At 51.2% G+C, this 27,101-nt stretch overlaps 7 protein-coding genes across 7 annotated transcripts; 4 read left to right on the top strand and 3 right to left on the bottom strand.

The window, feature by feature from the left end:
* Nucleotides 1-206: 206 nt before the first annotated feature.
* On the top strand, nucleotides 207-2,941 carry CLAFUR5_11991 (Serine/threonine-protein kinase ksg1; the record flags this gene model as incomplete). The annotated part of the gene is made up of 2 exons (XM_047911139.1): nucleotides 207-2,522; nucleotides 2,573-2,941. The coding sequence occupies 2 exons, from the start codon at nucleotides 207-209 to the stop codon at nucleotides 2,939-2,941; spliced, it is 2,685 nt and encodes an 894-aa protein (XP_047767273.1).
* Nucleotides 2,942-5,126: 2,185 nt separating this feature from the next.
* Nucleotides 5,127-7,268, top strand: CLAFUR5_11990 (uncharacterized protein; the record flags this gene model as incomplete). Its single annotated transcript, XM_047911138.1, has 1 exon — nucleotides 5,127-7,268. One exon carries the CDS (start codon nucleotides 5,127-5,129, stop codon nucleotides 7,266-7,268), a length of 2,142 nt encoding a protein of 713 aa, XP_047767272.1.
* A 1,785-nt stretch (nucleotides 7,269-9,053) lies between these two features.
* Nucleotides 9,054-10,462, top strand: CLAFUR5_11989 (1,3-beta-glucanosyltransferase gas2; the record flags this gene model as incomplete). The annotated part of the gene is made up of 3 exons (XM_047911137.1): nucleotides 9,054-9,413; nucleotides 9,463-9,774; nucleotides 9,824-10,462. 3 exons carry the CDS (start codon nucleotides 9,054-9,056, stop codon nucleotides 10,460-10,462), a joined length of 1,311 nt encoding a protein of 436 aa, XP_047766829.1.
* A 461-nt stretch (nucleotides 10,463-10,923) lies between these two features.
* Nucleotides 10,924-12,721, bottom strand: CLAFUR5_11988 (Nucleolar protein 58; the record flags this gene model as incomplete). The annotated part of the gene is made up of 2 exons (XM_047911136.1): nucleotides 10,924-12,462; nucleotides 12,518-12,721. The coding sequence occupies 2 exons, from the start codon at nucleotides 12,719-12,721 to the stop codon at nucleotides 10,924-10,926; spliced, it is 1,743 nt and encodes a 580-aa protein (XP_047766830.1).
* A 299-nt stretch (nucleotides 12,722-13,020) lies between these two features.
* CLAFUR5_11987 (uncharacterized protein) lies at nucleotides 13,021-15,719 on the top strand (the record flags this gene model as incomplete). The annotated part of the gene is made up of 3 exons (XM_047911135.1): nucleotides 13,021-14,497; nucleotides 15,014-15,136; nucleotides 15,214-15,719. The coding sequence occupies 3 exons, from the start codon at nucleotides 13,021-13,023 to the stop codon at nucleotides 15,717-15,719; spliced, it is 2,106 nt and encodes a 701-aa protein (XP_047766823.1).
* Nucleotides 15,720-16,176: 457 nt separating this feature from the next.
* CLAFUR5_11986 (Subtilisin-like serine protease AsES) lies at nucleotides 16,177-17,401 on the bottom strand (the record flags this gene model as incomplete). Its single annotated transcript, XM_047911134.1, has 2 exons — nucleotides 16,177-16,923; nucleotides 16,976-17,401. The coding sequence occupies 2 exons, from the start codon at nucleotides 17,399-17,401 to the stop codon at nucleotides 16,177-16,179; spliced, it is 1,173 nt and encodes a 390-aa protein (XP_047766824.1).
* A 1,817-nt stretch (nucleotides 17,402-19,218) lies between these two features.
* CLAFUR5_11985 (uncharacterized protein) lies at nucleotides 19,219-20,271 on the bottom strand (the record flags this gene model as incomplete). The annotated part of the gene is made up of 1 exon (XM_047911133.1): nucleotides 19,219-20,271. The coding sequence occupies one exon, from the start codon at nucleotides 20,269-20,271 to the stop codon at nucleotides 19,219-19,221; it is 1,053 nt and encodes a 350-aa protein (XP_047766821.1).
* Nucleotides 20,272-27,101: the final 6,830 nt, after the last annotated feature.

Here is a 27,101-nt window from a genome sequence, read left to right as displayed (position 1 = left end):
GGTGTTTGTGCTACCAGCAAAAGACGGGAACGGAGCAGCTTCACCCACCACATCTACCCTACCCTGTGACCCCCGTTGCTCTGCTGCTGGGCAAGCACTCTCGAGACGCGTGCGCTCGCTCCCAATGTGATGCGGTCCGCCGGCTACCCGTATACCTCTACACTCCTCGCGCGGCAGCCACACGCACTGCCGCTATACCGCCCATCATGAACGCCGACTTGAGCCTGTCGCAGTCATTGGGCGGCCTGCGCATTGCCAACCCGGACGACCACGACGACTCCGAAGCACTCACCTCGCCCACCTCGCCGACGACCCCCAATGCACGACCACCGCCGCCCTCTTCACATTCCTCCGAGAGCACTGTGACCGATGCACGGAGGACCAATCTGCTCCCGACCCTCTCCCATGAAACCGACAGCCAGGACTCAGGATTGGGCTTCGACCCGGACAGCTACAGCCTGCAGACGTCCAATCCCTCACCGCCGCCGCCCTCGCGGTCCCCCAATACCCAGCAGGGAGAGTTTGCGGACAGGCGGCTAAGTCACCGCACGAGTATGACCTTGAACCCGCAGGCGCAGCAGCCTCCACAGCCAGGCCAATATCAATCACATCCTTCCGGCTACAATGTGCCATACAGACAGCCAAGTGTGCAAGGAGCAGGCTCACGGCCAATCAGCGGCATGTACACGCAGATGAACAACTCGTCGAGCTCGGGAATGTCTAGCCATCCTCAGTATAGATACAGGGACGACATGGGCTCCTCGGATGGCAACATGGGAGGTCTAGCAAGGAGCGGGTCGAGGGGAGCCAGGCAGTTGATGGGATCGGTACCGCAAAGAGGAGACAGCAGGACGTACAGGCAGCCCGGTACACCGATGAGTCGCGGAAACGGCAACGGACCTCTGCCACCGCGGAGGAATTCGCGAAGGGGACGAGCGCCTACAGGGAGCTCAACATCCACTGGTGGCTATGACAGTGCTGAACAGCCGTATTCAGGGTCAGCCCCAATGCCGAGATCAGCAGAGGATTGGCGAGAAAGAGGGGCTGCGGTTGGGACACAACGGGAGGTCGACGCGTCAGGTCAGACCCAGTCTCGGACTGTAAAGAAGGGCGTGAAGGATTTCAATTTTGGCCGAACACTGGGAGAGGGCTCTTACTCGACTGTGCTGGCAGCTACCGACCGGCAGAATCTGAAGGAGTATGCCATCAAAGTCTTGGACAAGCGACACATTATCAAGGAGAAGAAGGTCAAATACGTGAACATTGAACGAGACACCCTCAACCGGCTAACAGAACACCCCGGCGTTGTGCGACTATACTACACGTTCCAGGACGAGCGGTCGTTATACTTCGTACTGGACGTGGCATCAGGCGGTGAGCTGTTGGGCGTGCTGAAGAAAATGGGAACCTTTGACGTGGAGTGCACACGATTTTACAGCGCCGAGATTCTGGACAGTATAGCATACATGCATAGCCGAGGCATCATCCATCGCGATCTGAAGCCGGAGAACGTACTCTTGGACAAGGACATGCACGTGAAGATCACAGACTTCGGGACTGCAAAGATACTTCCAGATCCGCGACCTGGACAGAACACTGCCGGAGGGTCGTCAGGCGCACCAACAGATGGAGCTGAGACAGACCGAGCTGTGTCTTTTGTAGGAACAGCCGAGTACGTTAGCCCGGAGCTTTTACGTGATAAGAACGCCTGCAAGTCATCTGATCTGTGGGCATTTGGCTGCATTGTCTACCAGTTACTAGCGGGACGGCCTCCGTTCAAGGCTGCCAACGAATATCTCACGTTTCAGAAGATTCTTGCGCTGGACTACACCTTTCCGGATGGCTTCCCAGAAGTGGCGCGTGACCTCATCGAAAGGCTTCTGGTCCTGGAACCTGCCAACAGATTGCCTATCGAACACATCAAGAATCACAGGTTCTTTGAAGGTGTACAATGGGGCAAGTCCTTGTGGAAGCAGAACGCGCCTAGGTTGAAGCCATACGTACCACCCGCCCCTGAACCGATCAAGCTCAATGGCGGAGTGAAGAACAACGGTAGCAGCAATGCTCTGGCTAGCGCAGGAGCGGCTGCAGCCATGCAGACTGCGAGCGGACCACCGCAACAGGCACCAGCAAGAAGACCCAACCTGCAGAATGTGACAGAACTTCCGCCGCCCAGTCAACTGGATATCGACTGGTCACCTGTCCTCACGCACAACAATGAACGAATATTGAAGTTGGGTAACCTGGTTGTGACAACAGCGCCGTTGGCGTCAAGCCCTAGTAGCAAGCATGGAGATCCGCAGACGCCATCGGAGAAACCCAAATTCTCCCGGTTCTTCAGCAGCAACACGATGAGGAAGCGAGAGAGGCTGGTCTTAATCACGTCAAGCGCAAGACTTGTAGTCGCAGCGGCAGGTGGTAATGAGAAGAAGGCCAAGCTCGAGATCAACCTCACTGCAAATGCATCGACCTGCAAGAGCAGCGTCGATGCGAAAGGTTTGACGTACTGGTCGATCGATACTGTAAGTACTGATCATGCCGTGGCCCGGTACTGCGCTAACGTTGCATACAGCGAGACAAGCACTATACCTTCGAAGATCCGCGAGCTACAACATCTGACCCCGCGGGGAGTAGATACAGTACACAAGAGTGGCTTGATGCCGTGCAGCAAGCGCAAGAAGTAGCATTGGCAACCTCCGTCACTAACAGCTATTCTGGAGAATCGATGCTGAACGACGTTACCGCATCAGCCGTTAGCAGCCCTGCAGACTCGCTAGGTGGCGACGCAATATTGCCCATGAGCGGACCGAGTGCAGGCGAGAGACATAACCTACGCCACACATTACGCAAGAACACCGAGGACGAAAGCCTCAAAGGCAGAGACAAGCGACACCGGTTCAGCAAGAGAAACTCGAAGTCTGGTCTGGCCGCAGTCTTCTAGTAGAGGATGGAATGTCACCATGCACAGCTTTTGCTCCTCTTGCTGCAAATCTTCCCATTCCTATATACCAACATACAGCGCGCGCCCCATCTGGCACGCGCATCCACATTGTGTTCTTGACGCATGCTCTACGTCACGACGTTTACGACCATTACCCTAACGCAGCGAGTTCTTGTTCGATTCTTCTTAGCTGGTATGCTTGCGAATTGCTTTGGTTGCATCTGGCTTGGTGGAGATTGGTGTGTTGAGCAAGCGAGCGAGCAAGCGGGCGTTGTTTCTATTCTTCCGCTTCAATAGCGAGGGGCCTCCCTGCTGCAACGTCCCATCTGTCGGGCATTACACGCATATTGCTGGCTTTTTATCAGTAGAGTCCCATACTGCCGCGGCAGGGATTGACAAAGGTTGGGAAAGCGGCGGCCAGGATTCTGATAGCATAGAAAATGGGTACATATGTACGTATAGCTGAAGGCGAGGGGTTGGGTAGCTCAAGTAGCGTACATGTACGGAGTACCCAGGTCAGAGCGCCTGGAGTAATATCATCATTATCGGAACGACCTTCATGCGACTCCGAGTACGCAAAAGCTTACCCGTGGTCCACTTTCTGGAGTTTGGAGGTGAAGTCGTCGACTGCTGTCAGCCAGGGATCAGGGGACGCCGTCGCCAGTCGCGCCGTCGTCGATCCCACCCCGACGTGCAGTTCTGAACATGACTTTTCACATTTCCTGCTGCGATGTCCTCACTCCTGATGCCTCTTCTCGTCATCATCCCATGGCTCTCCCGCTCCGGCGCCTTGGTGCAACACACCGCTTCGCACGTGGTGCAACGTGAAGCTGCGTGCGCACGTCAAGCATGCACGCATCAATCACTTCTCATCCCTGGCGGCGTCGGCATCGATACGGCAGGGGTCGCAAATGCAAATGCAAATGCAAATGCAAATGCAAATGCAAATGCAAATTGTTCCTCATCCATCACACGTGACACAGCAGCACTCTCGAGCGGCGTCTGGCGGTACGCTATCAGCAGCCGTGGGATTCATGCCCCGCATACAGCATCACGAGAGCACCGGTGGGAGCTCTGGCCACGTCGTGACCGTCCTCGTCGCAATCTCCATCATTCCATGTCTGCTCCCTGGGCGCATCTAGCCCAAGCGAGCCTCGTTCTGGAAATTGTACCGGAAGTTGACCGCTGCAGCCTGCGTGGAGGTCCACTCACGTCACTGCAAATGTCGCATGGCTCACCAAGATATGTATGAGATGCTGCCCGAAGCAGACCTGGCGCTCTGCGCGTCGATTGGTGTGAGTCTATCCGCCCCTCCCTCCCTCACGCCGACACCACATCCTATCGCGCACACAAGCAACGTCCACCCTTGACGGCACGCAGGCGTCGCCACGCTCCATGCCGATTGACAGGCAGCTCTCAGAGGGTCCTGCGCACTGCGCACTGCTGTCGGCGCACTGCGCACTGCGCACTGCTGTCTGCTGTCTGCGCACTGCGGAGGCTTCTCGCGTGCCGCCCTCATCACTCACCTGGGCATCGCCTTGCGTCCTTCACATGTGCCCGCCGTTGGTGCCGGCCGTGAAAGTGGAGCTTCCAGACATCACTCGTCAGTCGTCGCTGCTCTGTCCATCAACGCGCATGCGCCAATGCCAAGCAGCCAAATCGTAAATGAGCGCTCCCGTTGCACAGCGCTGACCCTGGGCTCCTGCTGCCAGCCTGCCACTCATGGCCCTTGCAACTAACAGCAGCACGCTGGTGCCGAAAGTACCACAGGGCGTCTGATTGTGCACTCGAACATCTTCCGAGCTGCGACGGAGCACCAATACAATGCCGCCATGGGCATGCTGTTTCGACCCGGAATCGGCAGACCTGGGCGCTGCAAGCCTGCAATGGCTGGGATTCGATCGACGCTGCGCTCGCGTGTACACCGGTAAGTCTCGATACATGTTGTTGACCATCAGACTCCAGCACTCAGGGCCCCTCCTCCTCCCTTCAATGTTCCTGACCACATCCTGCATCAATCTCTTACACGCTTGCTCAATCCCTTTTGCGTAATGCCTCCGACTTCTGTTGCTTGACTCTCGCTATACCATGTACATTTGCAAGAGCATCATGCAACAAGCATCGAAGATCGCGACCCACTGTTCCCGAGCATCGACATAATACTGGCCCGCACACAGGCTTTGGAATGGCGTCCCGGAATTACGCGCAAGTCGCGCCCACCGCGGCGACCATCGCATTGAACGCTTATATCTTTGGCTATGGTGGACACTCGCTGGTGACACCTCACGCGGCGCTGAAACAACTATGGTGGACCAACGAGCGAATCGATGCCAAGGTGACACGGCCATTCGTCGCGTCGAAGCTACGCGGCGAAGAAAGGGAGTTCCTGAATCGACCTTTGGCCTTTGGAGAAGGTCTCACAGATGACACCTATATGGAATGGATACTGGAACGAGCCAAACGATTCTTCCTGATTCTTACCGAGATTGGAGTGCCCGACCAGATCTTCGGATGTATAGACGATTCATGGGATGACGACGACCTGCCAATACCGCTGGAGAATGTCCAGAACCTGGAGCTGTCATACGAGAACAATGAAGCATTGAATCAGAAATTCTATGATATGCAATTTGTATACTTACTCCGGGAATTGAAGCAAAATTCCCATGTAGACTATGGCCCGAAAGAGCACATACCCATGGAGCATGTGAATGTACTGCCGCCTGCAGTATGTCTACAGCCATACGATCGCGTCCACTTTCCTGGAAAGCCAGAGGATGTGTTCATGAGGCGGAAGTTCGCCATGACCGATAAGGAAACTGGCGCGTACCATGGTGAGACGTTTATGCGCGACGTAAAGAAGGCGAAGGCCTTATCGCATGAGCATATCGCGACCACCTGGGCATCCTATACCTCAGAAGATGCCGGCTTCGTGCTGTCAGACTTCGTTGCCGAGCACACCCTGGGCACTTTCATCGAGCACAGAACATCCATGCAGTTCCTGCGCGTGAATGCCTCAGAAAGACCAATCCTCCTCATGGAATGGATGCATTGCCTGGCAGATGCGCTTGCATCTTTACATCACCGGGGTGTTGCGCATGGCCAGATCCGCCCATCAAACATCTGGATCAACAAGCAGAACAAGATAGCGTTTGCAGATGTCGGTACTCTGGCCACCTTTCAGAAAAACAAGAAGGCGCCCAAGACCGAGGCTTACGACTATGCAGCACCAGAGCAGTCCATCACCAGGATACCCGTGACTGTGAAGTCAAGTCCGCCTCCAGTCAGCAGCATGAGTGCGTTCAGCAAGCTCAGGAAGATGAGCATGCACTCAGTCTCGGATACGAGCAGCTCAACAAGCGGATCTTCAGGGGCCAGCAGTACACGAAGCAACAGCTTCTGCGTATCAAGTCCTGTCACTCCACCATCAAGCGGGAGGTCAAACAGTCTGTCTACCATCCGAACCACGCTTTCACCCAGCAGTGGGCCACAATCACCAAGAAGTATCCGCAACTTCAGTCGACACCTTCCCATCACTTGCCCTTCACCAACGATACCCACGGGACCATTCTCATCTACCTGCATGATCACCGATAACATGCTCATGCCCAGACCGACCATCATTGATCCCGACACGCTGTGCGCATTACCCGCTGCAACTCCTGAGATGTCTGACATGTTCTCCCTGGCGTGTGTCTTTCTTGACGTCCTCACTTTCATGCTCAGAGGCAAGATCACCGACTTTGTGAAGTTTCGAAGCACACGGATCCCGATACCAGGCAAGAACAAGGTCCGAAACGACTCGAGCTTCCATTCAGAACCAGACAAGATCGCGGAGTGGATTGGCACGTTAGAGGAAGATAGCTACCGCCACGGCGAACCGATCTTTCGCGGTGTGCCGGAAATGCTGAGACTGGTGAGGATGATGATGATGCAGAATGCTACGCTGCGGCCTACTGCGGTTGAAGTGCGAGATCGAATCTACGCAGTCTTGCTTGATGAATGTTCAATCGAGACTTTATGCTGCGCTGGGAGAGAATGGGCAGAGATTCAGAGCGATGATAAGGATGACGGTAGCATGAAATCTCCTTTTAGACGTGACCGGGACGAGCTCAGTATCGCGACTGGCATCCTTGGCATGCCTCCTAGGAAGGGAAGCGACGCTGCCAGATGCGCGAGCTCGTGTGGAGGCGCGGGTGCAGATCGTATGAGCATCTTGTCGAGGGCAGAGTCGAGTGTGACGGTTAAGACTAGGAGGCGGAGTTCTGCTAGTACTGCTACGGCGAGGTTGAGCTCGTGGAGGAGCAGGTTTATGAGGTCGCCGTAGGATTCAGCGGCTGGGTTTGGAGTAGATTCCAGAGGGATTGGGAAGTTGTGGAAGAGGACCATTGCTCTGGCATGAGCATTGTGTGTAATGTATTCTTATTAGCCAGATACCCTCAAGTGCATTAATTATCTTCGGGCAAAGCAGTATTGCTTGTGCTGTCAACCACTGCACCGATCCACAGCCTCAATACATCTGAATCGAGCACTTGCAGTCGTCACCTTCGACCTCAGTTCCTCAACGACCTGCTACTTCTTACCCGAGAAGATCGTTCTCGACTGACTCCCTGGCCTCATCTATCTCGGCTGATCTCAGTGCCACCAACTTGAGATCAACTTGAGATCTTGTGAGCTTCGGGAGCGGGCAGTGTGTATCACTTCCTTGAGATATATATCTGTCATTCCCGCTCGGTGTCGCAACACTGCTTCAGCATGACCGGGTCGTTGGAGCGGCTGAGTGCATCGTACTGCCATCGGGTCATAGATGGCATGCTCAAACTGATGATCACGGCGTCGACAGCTCAAACAATAACATTGATGTTGAAGAGTGAGAAGTCCCGATCTCGTGGTTCGAAGAGAGATGGCTGGCAGAAAATCCTTCGGACCTCCCGTATCGGCTACAGGATCCTTGCGTACAGCGGACTTGAAGCCGAAGAAGTGCTTTGCCGCGAGGAACGACAATTCCTGCATCAGGCTCATACTGGGGTCGAATGGTGTATTGGTACTTGAGACCAGCACGAGCAGGCTCTCTGGGACTCCATGGGGTGACGGTTTCAGGTTTTGTTCTTCGAAAGCATGATGTCGAAGGCGACAACCAAGCTCCGATAGCACGGATCTCAGGCTAGATCGTGCTGCAGCAAGGTTCGTGCCGTGGAGCCGAAACAACCAGAGTTTGCGCCGACAGTTGGTAACTTGGTAGCCGAGAAAGTGTTTTGCAACTTCACTGCCATCTCTGGTTGAGCACCTGCAGCAGATGGATCAAAAGTTCTAGGCACTTTCGCAAGTCTCAAATCGCCTCGCGACTGCCTTGACCAGCTCGGCGACCTCCAAATCGCCACTGCCAATGCGGCGGATGAGGAAAGTCTAAGGAAGACTACTATCACGCTATCTGCTCCCGCTGCAGAACGGGTAGGTCGAGTGGCGCAGAAATCATCGCGGATAGAACAGGTTTCGCACACTGCGGCGTTGGTGGTTGATCATTGGAATCTGTTTGAGCGTGGGGAACTCCTTCCCTTTCACGACTCCAGCCTTCTCCTCGCGTGCTGTATGCGTTGCTGTCGCTTCTGTTTGTGTTGACGTCTAGGTCACCCAATCGCTCGTTTGAGGAGCACAGTGCAACGACTGCCACTTGAGACACAGCATTTGTTTGGAGCGTACTTGCGTTTGTGAGAGGCGGACGACTTCTTGCCGTCGGAGACATCTGGTATTCTTGGCGGCATTTGCGTGCAGGTGCGCAAACAATCGCGCTGTGGTCAAACGTAGCAGGGTGACTGTTGCGCTAAGTAACTTGAGGATTCTCAAGGTCCACGGCTGTGATCGAGTACTGACAGCACTGCAGATCTGACTGTCTTGCGTGAGAGTTTGTTCAAGACTCGACCTGCTACTTCCCACTTGGATACTTGGCGTGGCTTTCGCGTGGCAGCCCGTGCTGCGAGCACAAACAGAGGAACTTCTCCTTCCTCTTCGCAATTCTTCCGATACACAACTCTCCAGCTTGCCGTCTGGACTTGGACCTCCTGTTCTCCCCATCAACACACCATTCTCAGCCACCCGCAAAAGCCACGGCACAATGTTGGCACTATTCATTGCTCTGCTGTTCGCAACAACTGCATTCGCAGTACCCACCATCGAAGCCAAGGGCGCCAGATTCTTCACCTCCGATGGCGACCAGTGGTTCATCAAGGGCATTGCCTACCAATTGACTCCCGATGATCCACTCGCTCAAGGCGACCAATGCAAGCTGGACGCCGCTCTCATGAAGACTCTCGGTGCCAATGCCATTCGAGTCTACCACGTTGACCCAGCAGCGAACCACGATGAGTGTATGAGCGCTTTTGAGGATGCTGGCATCTATCTCTTCCTCGATCTCGACACTTTCAGCACGTACATTCTCCCTGATGATCCACACTGGAATGAGACACAGTTCAACGTAAGTGGTCGTCGGCCTGCTTCATCCTCCCATACTAACCAGTGAACAGGAATTTGGCAAAGTCATGGATGCTTTCCACAACTACGATAATCTTGCTGGTTTCTTTGTTGGCAACGAAGTCCTCACCACTGGTGCAAACAGCATTGCTGCTCCCTATGTCAAGGCTGCTACTAGGGACATGAAGGCCTACCGGGACTCGAAGGGCTACCGCCAGATCCCAATTGGCTACTCCGCTGCTGACATTGCCTCACTCCGCCCGAACTTGCAGAAGTACATGGCGTGCGGAGATAACAGCTCCGACGCCCTTGACTTCTTCAGCTTGAACGCATACGAGTGGTGTGGTGAGACGACATACGAGACTGTAAGTTGCGATCAACTGTTATATCCGACCCAAACTGACATCTCTGCAGAGTGGCTACTCTCAGCTCCAACAGAACGCCAGCGAGTACAATATCCCCATCTTCTTCTCCGAGACAGGCTGCAATACTCCCAAGCCTCGCACATTCGCCGATCAGTCCGCCATCCTTGGCGAAGAGATGTCCGGTACCTGGTCCGGCGCCATCGTCTACGAATGGATCCAAGAAGCCAACGACTACGGCCTCATCTCCTACGGGCCCAGCGTCGACCCAACAGCCACAGGTGCTAATGTCGTCGGTGGTTTCACGGTCCGCGGCACACCAACTCCCATCTCTCCTGATTTCGACAACCTCAGCAAGCAATGGGCCACCCTCTCGCCAAGTGGTCCGCCCGCGAGCGCTTACAGTCCCAGCTTGACCGCACCGGCCTGCCCAGAGTACACCAAGGATCTATGGAACGTCAACCGCAACGTGGCTTTGCCTACTCTTGGTCAGACTTTCGATGCTCAGGTTTCATCCAGTATCACCGCGGGAGGTACCAACACTGGCTCTACAGGATCCATGGCCATGGCCACTGCCGCTGGTAGCGCTACTCGCCGTTCTTCTACGTCCAGCAGTCGGGCGGTTGCTACTGGCATGCCCAGCCCGGAGATCTGGTGGCTCGCTGCCATGTTCCCAGTTGTATTGGCTTAGAGAGTGGAGGATCTCATCGACAGGGGCAGGTACCTGGGCTTTGGGAGACTTGAGCTGCGGCTCGCACAGAGGCTAGATGCTGATTGCATGATCATACGACGGATGAACACGAACAGACGAGGCAAGACAGGACTGGGACTGGGTAATGCATGTGTACAGCATAGCGTGGCGCGGTTGGCATCTTTTGCATAATGACATGATTTTGGCTTTCCACGCATAGTACTGGTGATGAACATGAGGCTTGATGATGATGAAGTATACATTTCGTTCGTACAGCGTCTTAGACATTTTGACGCCGCGCATGTCGCGCGTACAGAGGACAAATGTACATGGCCAGCTACCGCTTCAGAACGCCTCAGCACGCCGAGCAATATCATCCCACAAGTCCAGTCAACTTCAACGCCTCGGAAACGCCGTACATGCAGCCCAGAAATCGATTGCTAAGCAGAAGAGCGCGCGTTCTATGCCTTGCTCTTGTGCTTCTTCTTCTTCTCCTTCTTCGGCTCTTCATCATCATCTGCTTTCCTCTTCTTGCCGCTGTCTTTGGCCTCCTTTTCTGCCTTTTTGGCCTTCTTTGCTTCCTTCTCGGCCTTCTTCGCGGCTTTTTCAGCTTTCCTGGCGGCCTTCTCTTCCTTTCGCTTGCGCTTCTCTTCTTTGCTCTCCTTCTTTGACGAGGAGTCGTCGCCGTTCACGAGGCCGGTTACGTCCATGTCTTCGTCTTCGTCCTCGTCTTCATCATCATCGTCCGCGCCGTTTGTTTGTGGAACTTCTTCCACAAGCTTGCGCTTCTTGCTCGATGAAGGAGCGTCGCCGTTTGCAAGAGCTGGCTTGGCGTCTGCTGAGAGGCCGTCGGCGTCGGCGTTGTACTTTCGTGCTTCCTTGATTTCCCACTTGCCGGACTGTTGTTGGCCGTTTGGTCCAATGGCGACAGAGTTGGCAGACTTCAGTGGCTTGCCCTCGAGACCGCGTAATCTCCTCTCGACCAATGCGCGACCTGCTGTGCCAACGCTCGCCTTCTCTTCCTCTGTTGGCTCCTCCTTTTCACCTTCACCAGCCTGACCCCAATCGCTGAGGGCATCGACACGGAGACCAAGGGTGGCTTTTGTTGCGAGCATACGGGCGATCTTGCCCTTGTTCTTGCCGGACGCTTGGCCGATGAGTGAAGCGTGGTAGATGAGACCGTACTTGGGTGTATCGTGCTTCGTCTTCAATGCACGGAAAAGTGCCTTCTCGGCGCCGAGAATCTGGACGGTGGAGGCGGGTGACTTTGCGAGGTTCATGAGCGAACCAGCGTGTGCGATCAGTCGTGCACCGACAAGATCGCCAACAAGTGTCGTCAAGTTAGGTGCAATGGCTTGCATGCGCGCGGAGAGGTAGCTGGACAGCTGTTGTCGGTACTCGGTGAAGCCAGCCACTTGCTCAGCGAGAGCCTGGATGTTCTCTAAATCTTCATCTGTGATCTCTGTACCCATAGACACCTCAGCAGCAGCCTTGACTGCGCCCTCGATCTCTTCTGGCAGAACGTCGGACAGGTCAGTGTTGCTGGCGTTCGATCGGAAGCCCATTGCCAGGATAACGCGCGAGTATGCCAAGTTGTCGTTGATGATGCGAGCCATCTCGGGGAAATGCCAGCCGTACCATTCCTTGACTCTCATGGCGTAGGTGTTCAGCTCCTTGTCCAGATCGTCCAACAGAGCAATAGCCTGGATAATCATGGTGTCGACCTTGTCAGGCGAGAACTTCAGCTTGTGTCGCGACAAGCTGTGTGATAGACCGAGCGACATTGTGTTGAGGTCTTCCGGCATGAGGCCGGGGATAAGCGATGGGAGATGCTCGCGGATGGCACGGTAGAGGTCGGCGGTGGTGGAGTCGGAGATGGGTGTGATCTGGAGACCTGGGAGCTTGCCGATGGCGTTGCCCAGCTTAGGGTCGGCGACAGCGAGCGAGACCTTCTTCTCGTCCTTGATGGAGTTGAGCATGTTGGCGAGGGTGGGCGTGACCTTCACTGCGGATTAGCTTCTACCACGACCGCGCCATGTCGTTTCGTGAATGTACCTTTCCCTCCGTCAACGCAGCGGCCTCCTCGAGCGCAGAGGCAGCACTGTCGAACTTGTGGAACTCCTTCATCTTCAACAGGCTGCACACGCCCTCCGCCGTCTCGGCCTCTTTCGCCAGATCATCGCGCTTCAGCAGCTTCTTGTCCTTGGCCTTGAGCAGCGCATATCCTGCCGACGTCTCCGTAAGAATGAAGAGCGTCATCGCGAAGTATGCTGCTAAGCTGCAGCGGTAGAATAGGTGGGTAGTGTGGAGTGCGACGTCGCTGGCGAGAGCGTCTTCAATCGAGATGGTGAAGCTCGAGAAAGCGGAAAAATCTCAAAGAAGAGGGTCTGTGCACGCGCTCACGCCAAGACTTGGGCCGGTCGAGTAGAGCTGCGATTCTGCGAGACGCGATACCTAGCCACGTGCTAGCATTGACTGAGCTGCATACACCGAAGCCATGTAGTAAAGACACAACACTAGGCACTCCGCCTTGACGCACCATCTATAGACCTGCCATCATGGCGGCGTCGACCTCCAAACCAGACTACTTTGGTGGTCCCTCGCCGCGAAGAGGTCCGCCGTCCTCGACATTGGCAACTGGCGCATCACCAGCCCCGCGGAGTCCTCGAACACCGCAGCTCGGTCGCAGCATATCCTCGCAGTTCGGCAGTCCAGGCACATTCCGCCCAGAGCAGGATGACATTGTCATCTACGAGCTCGGCGCGCGACATTTATCTGCAGGTTATGCTGGGGAGGCCAAGCCGAGATGCATACTGCCTTTTACACCAGATGGCAGTCGCCGACGTGGAGACTACCGCCAGCATGATGCTGAATACCTCAAAGCCACGAGAGAAGTGAGGGTGAAGCAGCCATGGGCAGAGGGCTACGAGCTGTACACTACAGATCTGCGAGAGCTGGACCTGGGCTTGGTCGAGGACAAGCTGAATCGCCAGCTGCGCGTTGCCATAATCGACCATATACAGATCGATGCCAAGCAGCGCAAGGCTGTCCTTGTTGTACCATCCCTGCTGCCTACTCCTTTGCTGGAGATAGCGCTTCGGGTGTTCTTCACCCACTTCTCTCAGCCACCGAGCATTTCAGTGCTCACACATCCCGTCATGACTTGCGTAAGTGCTGGACTGAGAACCGCCATAATAGTTGATATTGGCTGGGAGGAGAGTGTTGTGACTGCCGTTGGAGAGTACAAGGAAGTGGCGCAGCGACGGAGTGTCAGGGCGGGCAGACTTCTGACGCGGGAAATGGGCAACACCCTTGAAATGGCAGTAAGAGGTCACAGCGATAGCGATGCTGACTTCACGATCGCGTTCGATGAAGCAGAGGATGTCGTCCGAAGACTAGCCTGGTGCCAGCAACAAGAACCGAGCCACGAAGGCGGCAAAGTGTTGCAGCTACCTCTGCATGGCACAGAGCCTCCCGCGACATATCCTATACCATTCGCACAGCTCGCAGTACCTGCTGAGAAAGCGCTTCTGGCGCCAGAGCATACCGCAGACGAGCACGATGATGATGACTTACCGGTACCACTACTGGCATATCGGGTGCTGCTTTCACTGCCGACCGACCTACGCGCGATCTGCGTCTCTCGCATTGTCATCACTGGCGGCGTCAGTCAGATGCCAGGGCTGAAGCGCAGGTTGCTACAAGAAATCTCACATCTGATCGAAACTCGAGGCTGGGATCCTGTCTCCAATTACGGCAGTGCCAAGACCCAACACGAACAAGCCCTCAAAGAACGCTCAGCGAATACCGCCCCTCGACCCAAGCAATCGGACGAACTCGTGCCTCCTCTATCACCATTCAAGATGCCACTGCAAGATGCCATCCCACCAGCCAATCGTGTCCACGACGATATCAAAGATCCGATCACGTCAAAAGCAGAACGCGAAGCCTCTAAAGGAAAAGTGGACATGGTCAAGGGAGTCGTAAGAGGCGTGGAGAGCTTGGGACCATGGGCCGGAGCAAGTTTAATGGCCAGTATGCGCGTGAAAGGCGCGCACGAAATTGATCGAGAGGATTATCTCAAGCATGGGCTGCGGAACGGGGTTCGCGATATATGATGTCCGACCATTCTCAGTGGCTACGAACATCCAAGCTTTGAGGTTATATCAGGTCAGCAAGCAATCCGATGGCTCGCAGCGAGTATGTACGTAGGTAAATGATACCGATAGCACGAACTTGCGAGGCCAGACTCGATGAACCCAGTCTGCGCAGTTGCGAAGATACACAAGTCGAGCGGCTTCCCACACTTGTCATATTCTCTCCTTCCCTCCTATCCTCCACACATCTCACCGCCAAGATGAAGCTCACAACCACCGCAGCCCTCGCTGGCCTCGCCGCCGCCACTCCTTTTGCACCAACGGAGTCTGCAGCCACTCCCACCCACGACACAACTCGGCCTAGTCTCGACGGCCATCTCGTCGCATCTGGCCTCCTTGGGCGAATGTGATCATTCAGCAGCTCAAGTCGGGGCCACGCGCTAAAATTTTGTAGTCTTCCCCTCCAGTCCCACGCCCGATGCCACTCCATCTGCATCAAAGGAGTCAGCCGCCAGTCCCACGAACGATGGACACTTTCCATTCAACGGGCAGCCTATGCCGGTTTTCTTCAGTGGGCGTATGTGATCCTTCAACGCCATTCGAGAAGGACTTGTCATGTTCTTTTGACAATAGCTGACGTCCCTTGATATGTAGTCTTAGAAAATCCCATGCCCATCGAGACTGGCAGCGATGGCTCTTGCTTCCAGATCGTCAGGCCTCCTGGGAAGGGCCAATACCCCGTTCCATGCCCTACCTCTACTCCCGCTGAGTACCAGAAGCCTGAACCTACTCATGACGGTGCAGACGGCTGGGATGAGTACCACGAAGGGCCCTTCCCGGGTCCCGTCTTTGGGGGACCCATCATCATCGACGGCTACACTTTTGCACCTACCACCTCGCAGTCAACTTCCTCTCCAGCCGGACACCAGGTACCGAAGCCTACTTCGCCTGTCAAACCGACGACACTCGCTACCTCCTCTACCAAGACATCCACTGGTTACGTTACTCCTTCCACAGCTGCGTACGCTGTACCCACCGGCTCTGCTGAGCAGACCCCAACCAAGCCAGGCATGGCCTCCAACATCCCACCTGCCCTCCAATGGCTCGTGGATTTGTTCAGCGGCGGACACCGTAACCTGGACGAGATCTCAGAGTATTAAGGGCCGAACACTGATCATAGCAACCCTGGCTGGTACCCTACCCCCCTCGGAGGCGGCAGAATCTCGAGCGCTGCTACTTCTACTGCTGCCTTCAAGCTTGTAGGGATGCAACGATGTGAGCGTTGTTGAGTGTTGCTTCCGGCTCTGTAGCGTGTATGGAGGCGTAGAAGGAGAGACACCGCTGATTAATGCTGTTGCCAAGATTTGAAAATGGGCTCAACTTGAAGTCACGATAGTGCGATACACCCGACAGTTGGAGAGAATGAAATGGAACTTTGCTCAAGATTACCTTCGTGATCGCTTCCACGTAGTATGAGATGCACAGTCGCCTGATTGTTATTGGAGATTCATTCGTCATTTTGTTCATGTCTACATGCATTATCATTTCCAACCATGATCATCATGCGGGATACTCTGATCAACCGCTGTCACATTCGTTCTTCTCCTACTTCATCATCTAAGCGCCATTTCCGTTGTACGCCAATTGGTTCTTGCTGAGGCCCAAAAGTGTGTCAAGAGCCCTGATCTTGCCCTTGGTCGACAAAGCACGGATGCGCTCACACAGTGGACCTGGCTCACGAGCACCCTCAAGTCCCAAAAGGTAAGCACCAAGACCAGCAACGTGTGGAGATGCCATCGAAGTGCCGGAGATAGTGTTGGTGTCGGTATCCGATTCGAACCAAGCAGAAGTGACGTTGACGCCAGGGGCGAAGACGTCAACAAGAAGTCCGAAGTTCGAGAAGCTAGCACGGTTATCCTGAGCATCAGTAGCACCAACAGTGCAGACTGACGGCTCAGAAGCTGGGGAAGCGGTGAAAGTTGGCAGACCAGAGTTACCAGCGGCGACAGCGAGGAAGAGACCTTGACGGACAGCCTCGGCGACGGCAGCGTTGGTGGTTGGCGAGAAGAGACCGCCGAGGGAGAGGTTGCCGACAGCCTTGCCTCTGCGGCCCTTGGAGTTCATGTCGTTGACAGCCCAGTCGATTCCGGCGAGGACACCTGCGTTGCTTCCGGAGCCCTCAGCACCCAGGACCTTGACGGCAATGAGGTTGGTCCTCTTGGCGACGCCGTAGGTAGTACCACCGGTGGTACCGGCGACGTGAGTTCCGTGGCCGTTGCCATCAATGGCGGTTGGCTCTTCCTCCACGAAGGAGGCGCCCTCGACTGCTCGACCACCGAAATCTTGGTGGGTGATTCTGATGCCCTGGTAACGTGTTAGTAGGAGTTCGTGATCAAGTCGGATAATGTTGACTTACGGTGTCAATGATGTAGGAGAAAGTACCCGCACCAGCAGAGTCGTCGTAGACGTAGCTGGTGGCACCTGCATCACGGTGTGAGATGCGGGCAAGGCCGTATGGTGGGTTAGCCTGGCTAGTCAGGGCAGAGGCGTACACGCGGGTGTTTGGCTCGATGGACTGGATGGATGCGATGTTGGCGAGCAGAGACACGGCGTCGGTGATGCCATCCATGGAGAAACCCTTGAAGTTGCCGAACTCGTATTTGTGGGTTGGCTGCACGCCGGCGACTGCTGCAACCTGCGAGATGATGTTTGCCAAAGGTGCATCGTTGTTGACGCGGACGATCCATGAGCCGAGGATGTTGTCTGATTGTCTGGTCTCCAGCATCACAGGCGCGGCCAGCGCGGCTGGCAGAGCCAGCAGGAAGTTGAGGAAGGACTTCATGGTTACACAATGGATGTAAGCGCTTCCTGAATATGAGATGGATAGGGAGCAGAAGGTCGATACTGGGATCACCTACAGCAATATATACACCTACATTGCCAGCTCTGCCTGATTACATGTGGCTTACTCCATGTACCGGGACAGGAAGGCCAAAGGAAGATCGCAAGGCATATTAGTTCGAAGCCGATACTGTCGTGTGCACCATTCGCTACATCACTTGGATCGACCACGATGGCGGCACTTGGCAAGCATGTACAATAGTGATGTCGCGCGTGCAATCAACGTTGAAGTCGACCAGCCCCAGTGTCCAGTCCAGATATGGCGAAGATCAGCCTGCCTTAGAACAGATGCGGACTGCTCGACAACAGTACGCATGGCTGCAGGCATACAGACTCCGAGGTAAAAGCGCTTCCCCATACCATGGACCCAGCATCAACGTCGACAACTTGGCGATTTGACGGTATTTCCTGGTTCCGTAGGTGTCAAGACATGCCAAGTGAGCCACCAAAGACAAATTGGAGGAACAGTGTGGAGAGCCAGCCAACGGGGCCCAGTGAAAGCGTCTTGGCTGTTTCTTGGTGCGGGAGTGCTCTCAGCTGGCACTGTCTCTCTACCTGATTTTTGCAGTGTAAGGTTATCTCATACCGCTGCAGCCCAAGAGTTGCTTGGTTGCGCTTGATGGCGTGAAAGGCGTTTGTCGCCACCTACGTGGACTCGTCCAAGATGCCGTGGAGTGGTCAGCAAGATGATTGTGACGGCCGAGGCTGGCAATGAGGTGTCCTGTGCTGTATGAAACTCCGGTGGCTGAGTCTTGCTTGATGTGTTCTATCGCCATTTAAAGGATGCACCGAGACCGCGGTAGTGACGATTATCGCGAGTCATCGTGCGAGCGCACTTATAGTTGTTCATTCGTAGCATTGGCGTTCCCAAGATGACGACGTAGGTAGCTGCGATGGCACAATTGCTGCACGCAGGGTCGTAAAGCGCTGTATGGCTGATGGTGGTTGTCTAATATTTCTCAGCTTGAGAGCCCAAAGCTTCGGAAGTCGTCCCTCGCTGCTGAGAAACCACTTTGGATGTTGCAAGAAGGCCAGAGACAGAGGTCAAAGCTGGCATGGCATTGCGACATCCTGTGCTGGTGGTAGAGAAGCCTTCTGTGTGCCGTCATTCGCCAATGCCGAGGTCAATCCTTGACGCTTGGTCAAATCTGTGGTCCACGCAGTCCCAAGCACCAAGACGGACCTTTGGCTGCGTACGCAGGGTCTAGTCAGTCAGCACCTTTCCGCCTTTGCCGCAGATGCTTCGTGCGTCCAGGGTCACCAAGCTGTCGAAGTACACTATTTTCTTGAGTGTGTCGTTGTCATGATCAGCCTGTTCGTTGCTCTGGAAATTCGTAACGATGAAGTCGTAGAGCGTCAGTAGTCCTGCTGAAGAAGGGTAGTGGCATGGTGTAAGCATGTCTCGACAGCACAATACATGTGGACAGATCTCACTATCGCTGACAGTAGAGGCAACGTCCTGACAGACAGTGCGGCAGGAGGAGTAGGTATAACTTAGATCCAAGATAAAGCTGTCCTGCATCGGAGCGTCCTGATTTGTGTGTAGATCGGGAACAATGACATCCGAGAGCGACACAGCTCCTCGCGAAAATATACGAGCAACCACAAGACACTCGTATGTCAACATACGAGCATGCAGCAACACAAGCGCTCGGGACCGTCCTAATGCGTGGTAGCAGCAAGCAGTCGTCATGACTGCATACCTGGTGTATCCTTGAGTTGGACGTGCGTGTTGTCACGAACGAAGAAGCGAACACCTCAATCCAGATACATTTCGTTCTTGAGATTCCGCAGATTCTGAAGGAAGCCATAACCAGAGCCGGTATCACCAGGGACCTTGGCATCAGTGTTACCGTAGCGATGATCGTAGCCTCTCGCCGGTGAGACGCCTGGCTTCCTGGCTCCGTCGGCAGAAATCTTACCTAACGTCTTCTGCTTCTCGTCCACAGCCTTTTGCAAGTTGTCAACTAGCTTCAAGCGAGCCTTCTCTTCCGCAGTCCCTCTCCACACTTCAGCGAGAAGGCGCAATTCCTCCACGCGCTCGTTGGCTGTGCGTAGACCTTCTGCTCCAGCCGAGAGCAGCTCATTGATCTCCTGGCGTAGCTTTTCAACGTGCTCCTTGCCCTTATCTTCACGGCTGCGGCTGTCATCTGTGCTTTCTGGGCCAGATACTGATATGAAGGACGAGGCCAAAGATATTTCAGATGGTGCCAATGGCCATTGCATCGCGGAGCCGAAGGTCTTGATGACCGTATCGAGGCGTTCTCGTACTGTCGTCAAAGTACGTAGTCGCTGAAGGAACTCTGGTTCTGCTGTGTCTGACTGTTCACGTTCACCATTGACGGGATCTCCCTCAAAGGTCTGCTTGCCGTTCTCGTCCTTGTGTTCGGCGTGCTGCGGCGGAGGCACAGGCTCCTTCGGGGCGAGCAGATTGATATCCTTCTTCAGTCCATTATTGAACGTGTCTGTGAGGCCCAACGTTTCACCTCGGAGTAGCTCAACCTCATAGGCCAGTCTACTGCCACTTCGGATGATCTCATCGGTGAGCTGTGTAAGGGTGGTGGAGTGCCTACTCGTCTGCGCATTGAGCTGTGATAGTAGAGTCTGCAATTGCGCCGACAGGTCTGGGAGGGACACGTTCCGCCCACCCCGCGACGACGCTGATGATATGGATAGGCCCGGTAGCGTGGTGTTGAGATATGTCGCCGGGTCGAAGTCGGCCTGCAAGAAGGGCTGGACGGTAGGATCGGAGACGTGCGTCGATTTGGGCTCGACTTTCGCAGCGATCGGTGTACGTGTAGGCACTGCCATCGTTACTGATGCTGTGAATCATGCACAGAGTCACCTTGTGGATGTTATTCAGTCGACACGTGAATTCGAGGTCAATGCTAAGCTCAGGTACTCAGCCTACGTGGCCTCAGCTTCTACGCTATACCGCAAGCGGGCGCGAAGCTGTACGTAGGCTAAGAGCGCAAGTCGCTTTTTAGTAGATAGCCCCATGGAGGATTTTTAGATATTATAGTACTACGAAATCGAATATTCTAAAGAGTATAATCGATTCTACCGTATTGTATTATATATTCCCGCTCTTAATAAGTATACTTTACCTTAAGTTCGCTACTATAGCTATACCTAAAGTTATAAAGATTTGCTATAGAAATTACTACTCTATAGCTTAGGGTCGCTTTTTTAGTAAGGGTAGTTACTTTAATAGGTAGATAGGTATAACTATAGTAGGTTAGTAGGACTATTTGCTTTTAGGTTTTCTATCTATCTATATTATATACTCGTACTCGTAGGGTAAAGGCTAGTCCTCTAAACCTCTACTTAATATTAATATTAACTATAGTAATACTATAGAAATCTATCGTATTTAAACTCGCTTTTTACTATAGAAAGTAGCTTATATCTATAGAACTACGTATAAAGCCTATCTATATTAGCTAGTCGTAGAATTAGTTAAAGTATTTAAAAGTTAAGAATAGTAAGAAATTAAGACCTAAAAAGCCGCCTCCTCTCGTACTAGAGTAACTTATTTATATATTATAAGTAGGTATAAGTACGTAGTCGGGTAAGGTATAAGTCGAATAGATGTTCTATCTAAGGGAGGCGCGGAGGGCGCGAGAGTTATATATAGGCGCCAAGCTGCTAGTCGGATTAGTTAGCGGACGCGAGGTCTAGGTACGTACCCGCGGATTTAAGTAAATATACGCCGGTACGGTAATACTACCCCCCCTCTTAGAGTACGCTCCGGAGTACTCTCCTCTCCTATTATATCTTTCGTATCTATTACATCTCCTATTGCCTTCGTAAACACCTTATTATCTATTAGACTATACGTATCGCTCTCTTTCTTATAAGCCCGGAGGCCTCGTTCTACCGGTATTAGAGCTATCGCTACTTATACTAGTTAGCGCGCTATACGTATACCTATAGCATTCTTATTTAGTATCTAGTCTATAGGTAGTTAAAAACTAGGTAGCTTAGTCGCTCTCGGGTAGTTATAGTAAAAGTTAGCTACGGAGGCGGCGGTAGTCTCGATAACCTAGTCCGTAGCTTTATAGAATAGCTTATTATATCTAATATATTTTACTAAGTATCCCTAATATAGCTGTTTACCTCCTACCGGTATTAGTCCTCGTGGCCATCTCTTCTTATAGTCTAGAATTTGCTTAACTTCCTATTAATCGGGTTCGGCGGGATCGGCTTCGTATTATTCGTCGTCGATAATTCGGATCGGTAGTAGTACGGGTTATATCTATCCTATATCCGGCGGATAAAGTAGTATAAGAAGGTATAAGTAGAAGCGATTATCGATATTTAAAGTAGGTAGGAGCTCTACTTTATAAGTATTACCTAGTAGTACCTCCGTAATTACGTACGGTCTAGACTAATTTACGTCTATCTTATAAGAAGGTCTCTCTATCGTCTAGTTCTTAGTGCTTACCTATACTTCGTCGCCTTCGGCGTACCGTAGTATAGGTATACGCGTCTAGTTTACGTACTTAGCTTAGACTACTTATACTAAGGCTATCTACTATCGTAAGTATTAGTATATCTCTTATATCTTAGCCGTAAACTTGTCCGCGGACTCGGCGTCTAGTCGCTATTTATATAGTATTAGTAGTATAGGTAAGTCTAAGTCGAACTTAGAGAACCTTAGATTACGCCTAGTATTAGTATAGAACGGCGAGACGCCTATTATTAGATAGATAGATTTGTTATTCCCCTATTCTAGGACCCTATCCGGCCTATATAGGTATATATCTATTGTTATATATAAAGGGAAACCCGAATAGGTAAAAACCCTTCCCGCTCCCGACTACTCCTTATCTAGATTAGCTTTCCCTCTAAACGTACGTAGTCTATATTACTATCCCGTTAGCCCCCGCTCCTAGCCGGTCTCGTCGCGCTACGTCGTGTCCTCTCTTCCTATACTACTCCTACTAGGTGGTACTATTCTAGCTAGCCCTTCTCTAGTATCTAGTTCGTAATACGCCGTAGGTCCTTAACGTTATTAAGAAGTGCCCTAATCGTCCGGTTCCTCGCCTTCGCTATCTACTCCCCCCTTCCTAGCGACTACCTCGGATAGACGAGGAGTACGTACCGTACGTTCTAGGAGTAATAGCCGTAGGGGTAGCTAGTATCCGTATATCCTAGAACCTTCTTCTATAATAGGTACCCCTAGAGGCCGATATGTTCGCTTTGTAGTTAGGTTACTATACTACTCTATACCCTCGTAAGGCGGTAGTAGATAAGCTTCGGGGGGTACTTAACCGCGGATTTCGTAGCTAACTATTCCTTAGGTTGTCCCGCTAGCTAAGGGCGTCTACTATACCCTACACCCTAGTTATTCTACCTCTCTTTCTATAGTTGCTCTATAAACGACTTCTTACCTTCCTATCGTATTACTAGCTATTCGTCCCTTACCCGGTAGTTCGGCTCGTTTCCGGGTCGAATACCCTTATACGCTAGTACTAATTTACGGGCCCTTGCGACTATACTAGCGATGACCTTCTATACTAGGTACTATACCGACTTACCTAAGTAGGAGGTCCGTAGTCCCTAGATATATAGGTCGATCGGCGGTATAGCGGTCTCGTACTTAAGTATCCTTATTAGTATCGACTTATATACCCCGGTAACCTTCCTTAGGCATTAGTTTTAGATCTTCGCTAGTAGCGCGACGAGTCCCTTCGATAGGTAGGCCCTCTCGCCTAAGGACTATACTTAGCTACTATAGGTAAGGACTAGCCGTATAATAGCCGTATATAGAAGTCGTAACTACCGGAAGTCCGCCCCCTATATAGACGTAGTAAGCCTCTAGTATAATGCTATATTCTGTTTAGCTTTCCGTAATATTACCTATACGTGCTTCCTCTACTATAGCGCCGGGTCTACCTATAGTCCGAGGATCCTAAGCTAATTTACCGGGTTAGTCGTATACCCCTATATCTAGATAGAAGCTTATATATTATAGAACCGTAGCCGGCACGTAAAGTGTATTAGATTGTACTTTTCTAGGGCAAACCGAGCCCTATACCTCCTAGCCTAGCCCTCGTAGATCTTATACTTCTCTTCTAGTAGCCTATAGTTCTCCTTAGTCGAGGAAGACTACGCTAGGATGTTTATGTCGTCTACGAAGCCGCTCGTAGCGGTATTCTAGGATTCTAGGGCTAGGAGTAGCGTCGCTATAAAGAAGAGGAATAGAATAGGTACTAGCGTTAAGCCTTACGGGATTCTAGTATAGACTACTTGAAATAGGCTTCTATACTAGCCGACTAGGATCGACGTACTACGGTTTTAGAGGTAGGACCGTACGAAGTTAATAAGCTACTTAGGGAGTCCTTTCGACCTTAGAATATAGAGTAGCCGCGGGTATAATACGTAGTCGAAGGCTCCCGATATGTCTAGGCTAAGTAAGGATACTACCTTGTCCCTATTCTTATACTAGATAGCCTTTACCTAAGAGGTAATAAGTTCTATCGCTAATAGCGTCGATCGCTATAGGCGCGTACCTATCTAGGTGTCCGGGAGTAGGGAGTATTCCTCTACCGCCTCGGAGAGTCTCGTTATAACTAGCTTCTTAAGCGCCTTCCTAAGAGTGTTAAGGAGCGTAATTAGGCGGTAACGCCTATTATTACGGACACTATATTGTTTGCTATAAACTTAGCTAATAGAGTCTAATCTAGCTAGTCGTCCTAGGTATAGTTAATAAAGATACGTAGGTATTACTCTATTACTTTGTTCGTATTCTCCGACTATCTATCTATTTCTAGGTAGAACGACGAAGATAGCTTTCGATTAATACTAAGTAGCGCGTATATCCTACGCTAGAATACGGAAACCTATTACGTACTACGATCCGAGACAATAGACTTCGGGAGCCTATGTCTACTAAATACGGACTTAAGGAATACTAGTACGTAATGTTCTATAATTATCGAGGTAATAGGAATAATATGTCGCTCCTTAGTTAGGCGGTATATAACGGTTATAATATTCTCGTATATTTGTCCGTCGACTACGCTTATTCCCTTCGGTAGTTTAACTACGAAGTTAATAGAGATATCCTCCTAAGCGCTAAATAGTACTAGTAGCGGTCTTAATAGCCCTAGGTACTAGATATTAGTATTCTTGTTCGTACGGTAAGCGCGGTAGGTACGTATATAGCTCTTAATAAATCGTACGATACCTAGCTAGGTATAGTTACGAGCTACTAATTTATACGTCTTCTCGTCCCCTAAGTAACTAGCTACTATATAGTCGTAGAAAGCCTATACGATATAAGTACGTACCGGGATTTTACCTTTATCTAGATTGTCTTCTAACTCTAGAGGAACGAATAGGCTATAACTACTATATATATTCTTAATATATATTATACCTCCGACTAGGACTATATAACGGTTATTAATACGGTACTTTCTTAGTAAGGTGTATAGATCATCTCGTTCTAGCTATTAAACGGCTTCCTTAGCCTCTAGTTACGTATAGAGTCCTCGAATAGCGGTCGTAAGCGGGGTTATAACGTCATTATTATATACCAATAACACTCTAGTAGATAATAGGTTTAGGATACGATCTAGGCCTAGTAACACCTAATACTACTATTAGTTACGTAGGTTATCTAGGTCTCTAGGCTTCGGTAAGTCCTATAAACGTCGGGTTAAGCTATCTGGCTTAGTACCTTAAACTCCTAGCCTATAGACGATCTTAAAGAAGAACTACGAGAGAAACTCGGCCTAGCGAGCTTATCTACGGTTCAATTACTTCGTACTTATAAACTATTCGAGGTTCTTATAATCGGAGTATATAAGCGTCGGCTTGTCCTTAGATTCCGGGTCTAGTAGATTCTTATAATCGTCGGTACCGTATTCGTTAATAGTTAGCTCCGGTCGCTATTCCTCGAAAGCTTATATAATAGCTAGGAGCTCCTTATCGTAGATGTCGTAGTTATATTACTAGGGATCTATCTTCTTAGATATATAAGCGATAGGATATAACGCTCCTCGCTCGTTACGTTATAAGAGTACTACTACTATTACGTAATCTAAGGCATCTATTTCTAGAATAGTCTCTCGCCCTAGGTAGAAGTGTTTTAAGGTAGGCGTATCGATAAATGCTTACTTTAATACCTCGAACGCCTATTAATATACTAGAGACTAGTCCTATAGGACATTCTTCCTTATAAGCTTCGTTATAGGTAAGCAGATCTTACTAAAATCCTTAATAAACCTACGGTAGAAGTTAGTAAACCCTATAAACGACAAGATGTCGGTGACATTTACGGGTATAGGCTAATTCTTAACGTATTTAATCTTAGCTAGGTCTATCTTAATGCCCTTATTTATAATAATGACACCTAGATAAGTAGTCTCGTATCTAAAGAACTCGTATTTATTAATATCTAACTAGAGCCCGGCGGTATCTAGCTTTCGTAGAACCTTTAGGACATATTAGATATACTCTTCTCTTGTCTTACTAAAGACAAGTACGTTATTAAGATAACATAATACGAAGTTATCTAGAAACTCCCTTAGTATATCGTTTGTAAATGACTAAAACGTTCCTAGTATATTATATAGTCTAAAAGGTATAACTACGTACTCAAACTATCTATATCTAGTAGTAAAGGCCGTTTTCTACTCGTCTCCTACTATAATACGGATACGATTAAACGTAGCGATAACATCTAGCTTAGTAAACTATTACGCGCTAGTAATACGATCTAAGGTCTCTTAAAATAGTAGAATCGGGTAGCGACTCTTCGTTATAAGCGCGTTTAGAGCTCTATAGTCTACGTATACTCGTAGCCCTCTACCTAGCTTTTTAACTATTAGAATAGGTACTACTACTAGTAACACGCTTCTCTAAATAAAACCTTTCTTAAGTTAGTCGTCGATCTACTTCTTAATCACCTCGTTCTCTTGTATAGAGAAGGAGTATAGTCTTCGAAATAGCGGTGTCTAACTATTCTTAGCTTGATCTTATAGTCTACGCTAGGCCGTCGCGGTAGGACCTTATCTACTTCCTTACGGCTAAATAGCCTAGCCATTTCCCTAAACTCTACTAGTAACAAAGGGATAGGATCCTAGTCTTTGTCCTTACCGTTTATAAAACGTTAATAGTCGTTAGCTAATATAGTAGAGGCGTTAAGTTACCGCTAGGTATAGTTATCCCGGGGCTCCTCCTATCTGTCTATATTTTCTTAAGTATTAGTATCTACTAATATCGCCGCGCTGCCTCCTAGTATAGGCTTCGCTCTTATACTAAAAGCCTTTAGTATATACGCGGATAGCGGGTCTCGCGCGACTTACTTATTAGGATTTTCTTTCGGGTTAAATATCTATATTATATATACTTTATAGCCCTTCCTCCGGCTTATACGCCGAAGTACTTCTATATTGATAGGCTTGATATCGATCTCCGGCTCAGTCTTAACCTTTAGTACTTTCTTCGTGCGACGCGCTAGGCGCTTAAGTATTTCAACCCTATCGGCGGGTAGTAGCTAGCGGACGTAGTAAGACGGTTCCGGTTTATCGTAGGTATCAACGGTATGTCGTATTACTACCTTCGTCGTATACGTCTCCTATACTACTATAGCTTCGTGTTTATCCTCTACGTAGGGTTTGGCGTAA

Source organism: Fulvia fulva, chromosome 10, assembly GCF_020509005.1.
Source record: "Fulvia fulva chromosome 10, complete sequence".
NCBI classification, from domain to species: Eukaryota; Fungi; Ascomycota; class Dothideomycetes; order Mycosphaerellales; family Mycosphaerellaceae; genus Fulvia; species Fulvia fulva.
This window is presented reverse-complemented; position numbering and strand designations above follow the sequence as displayed.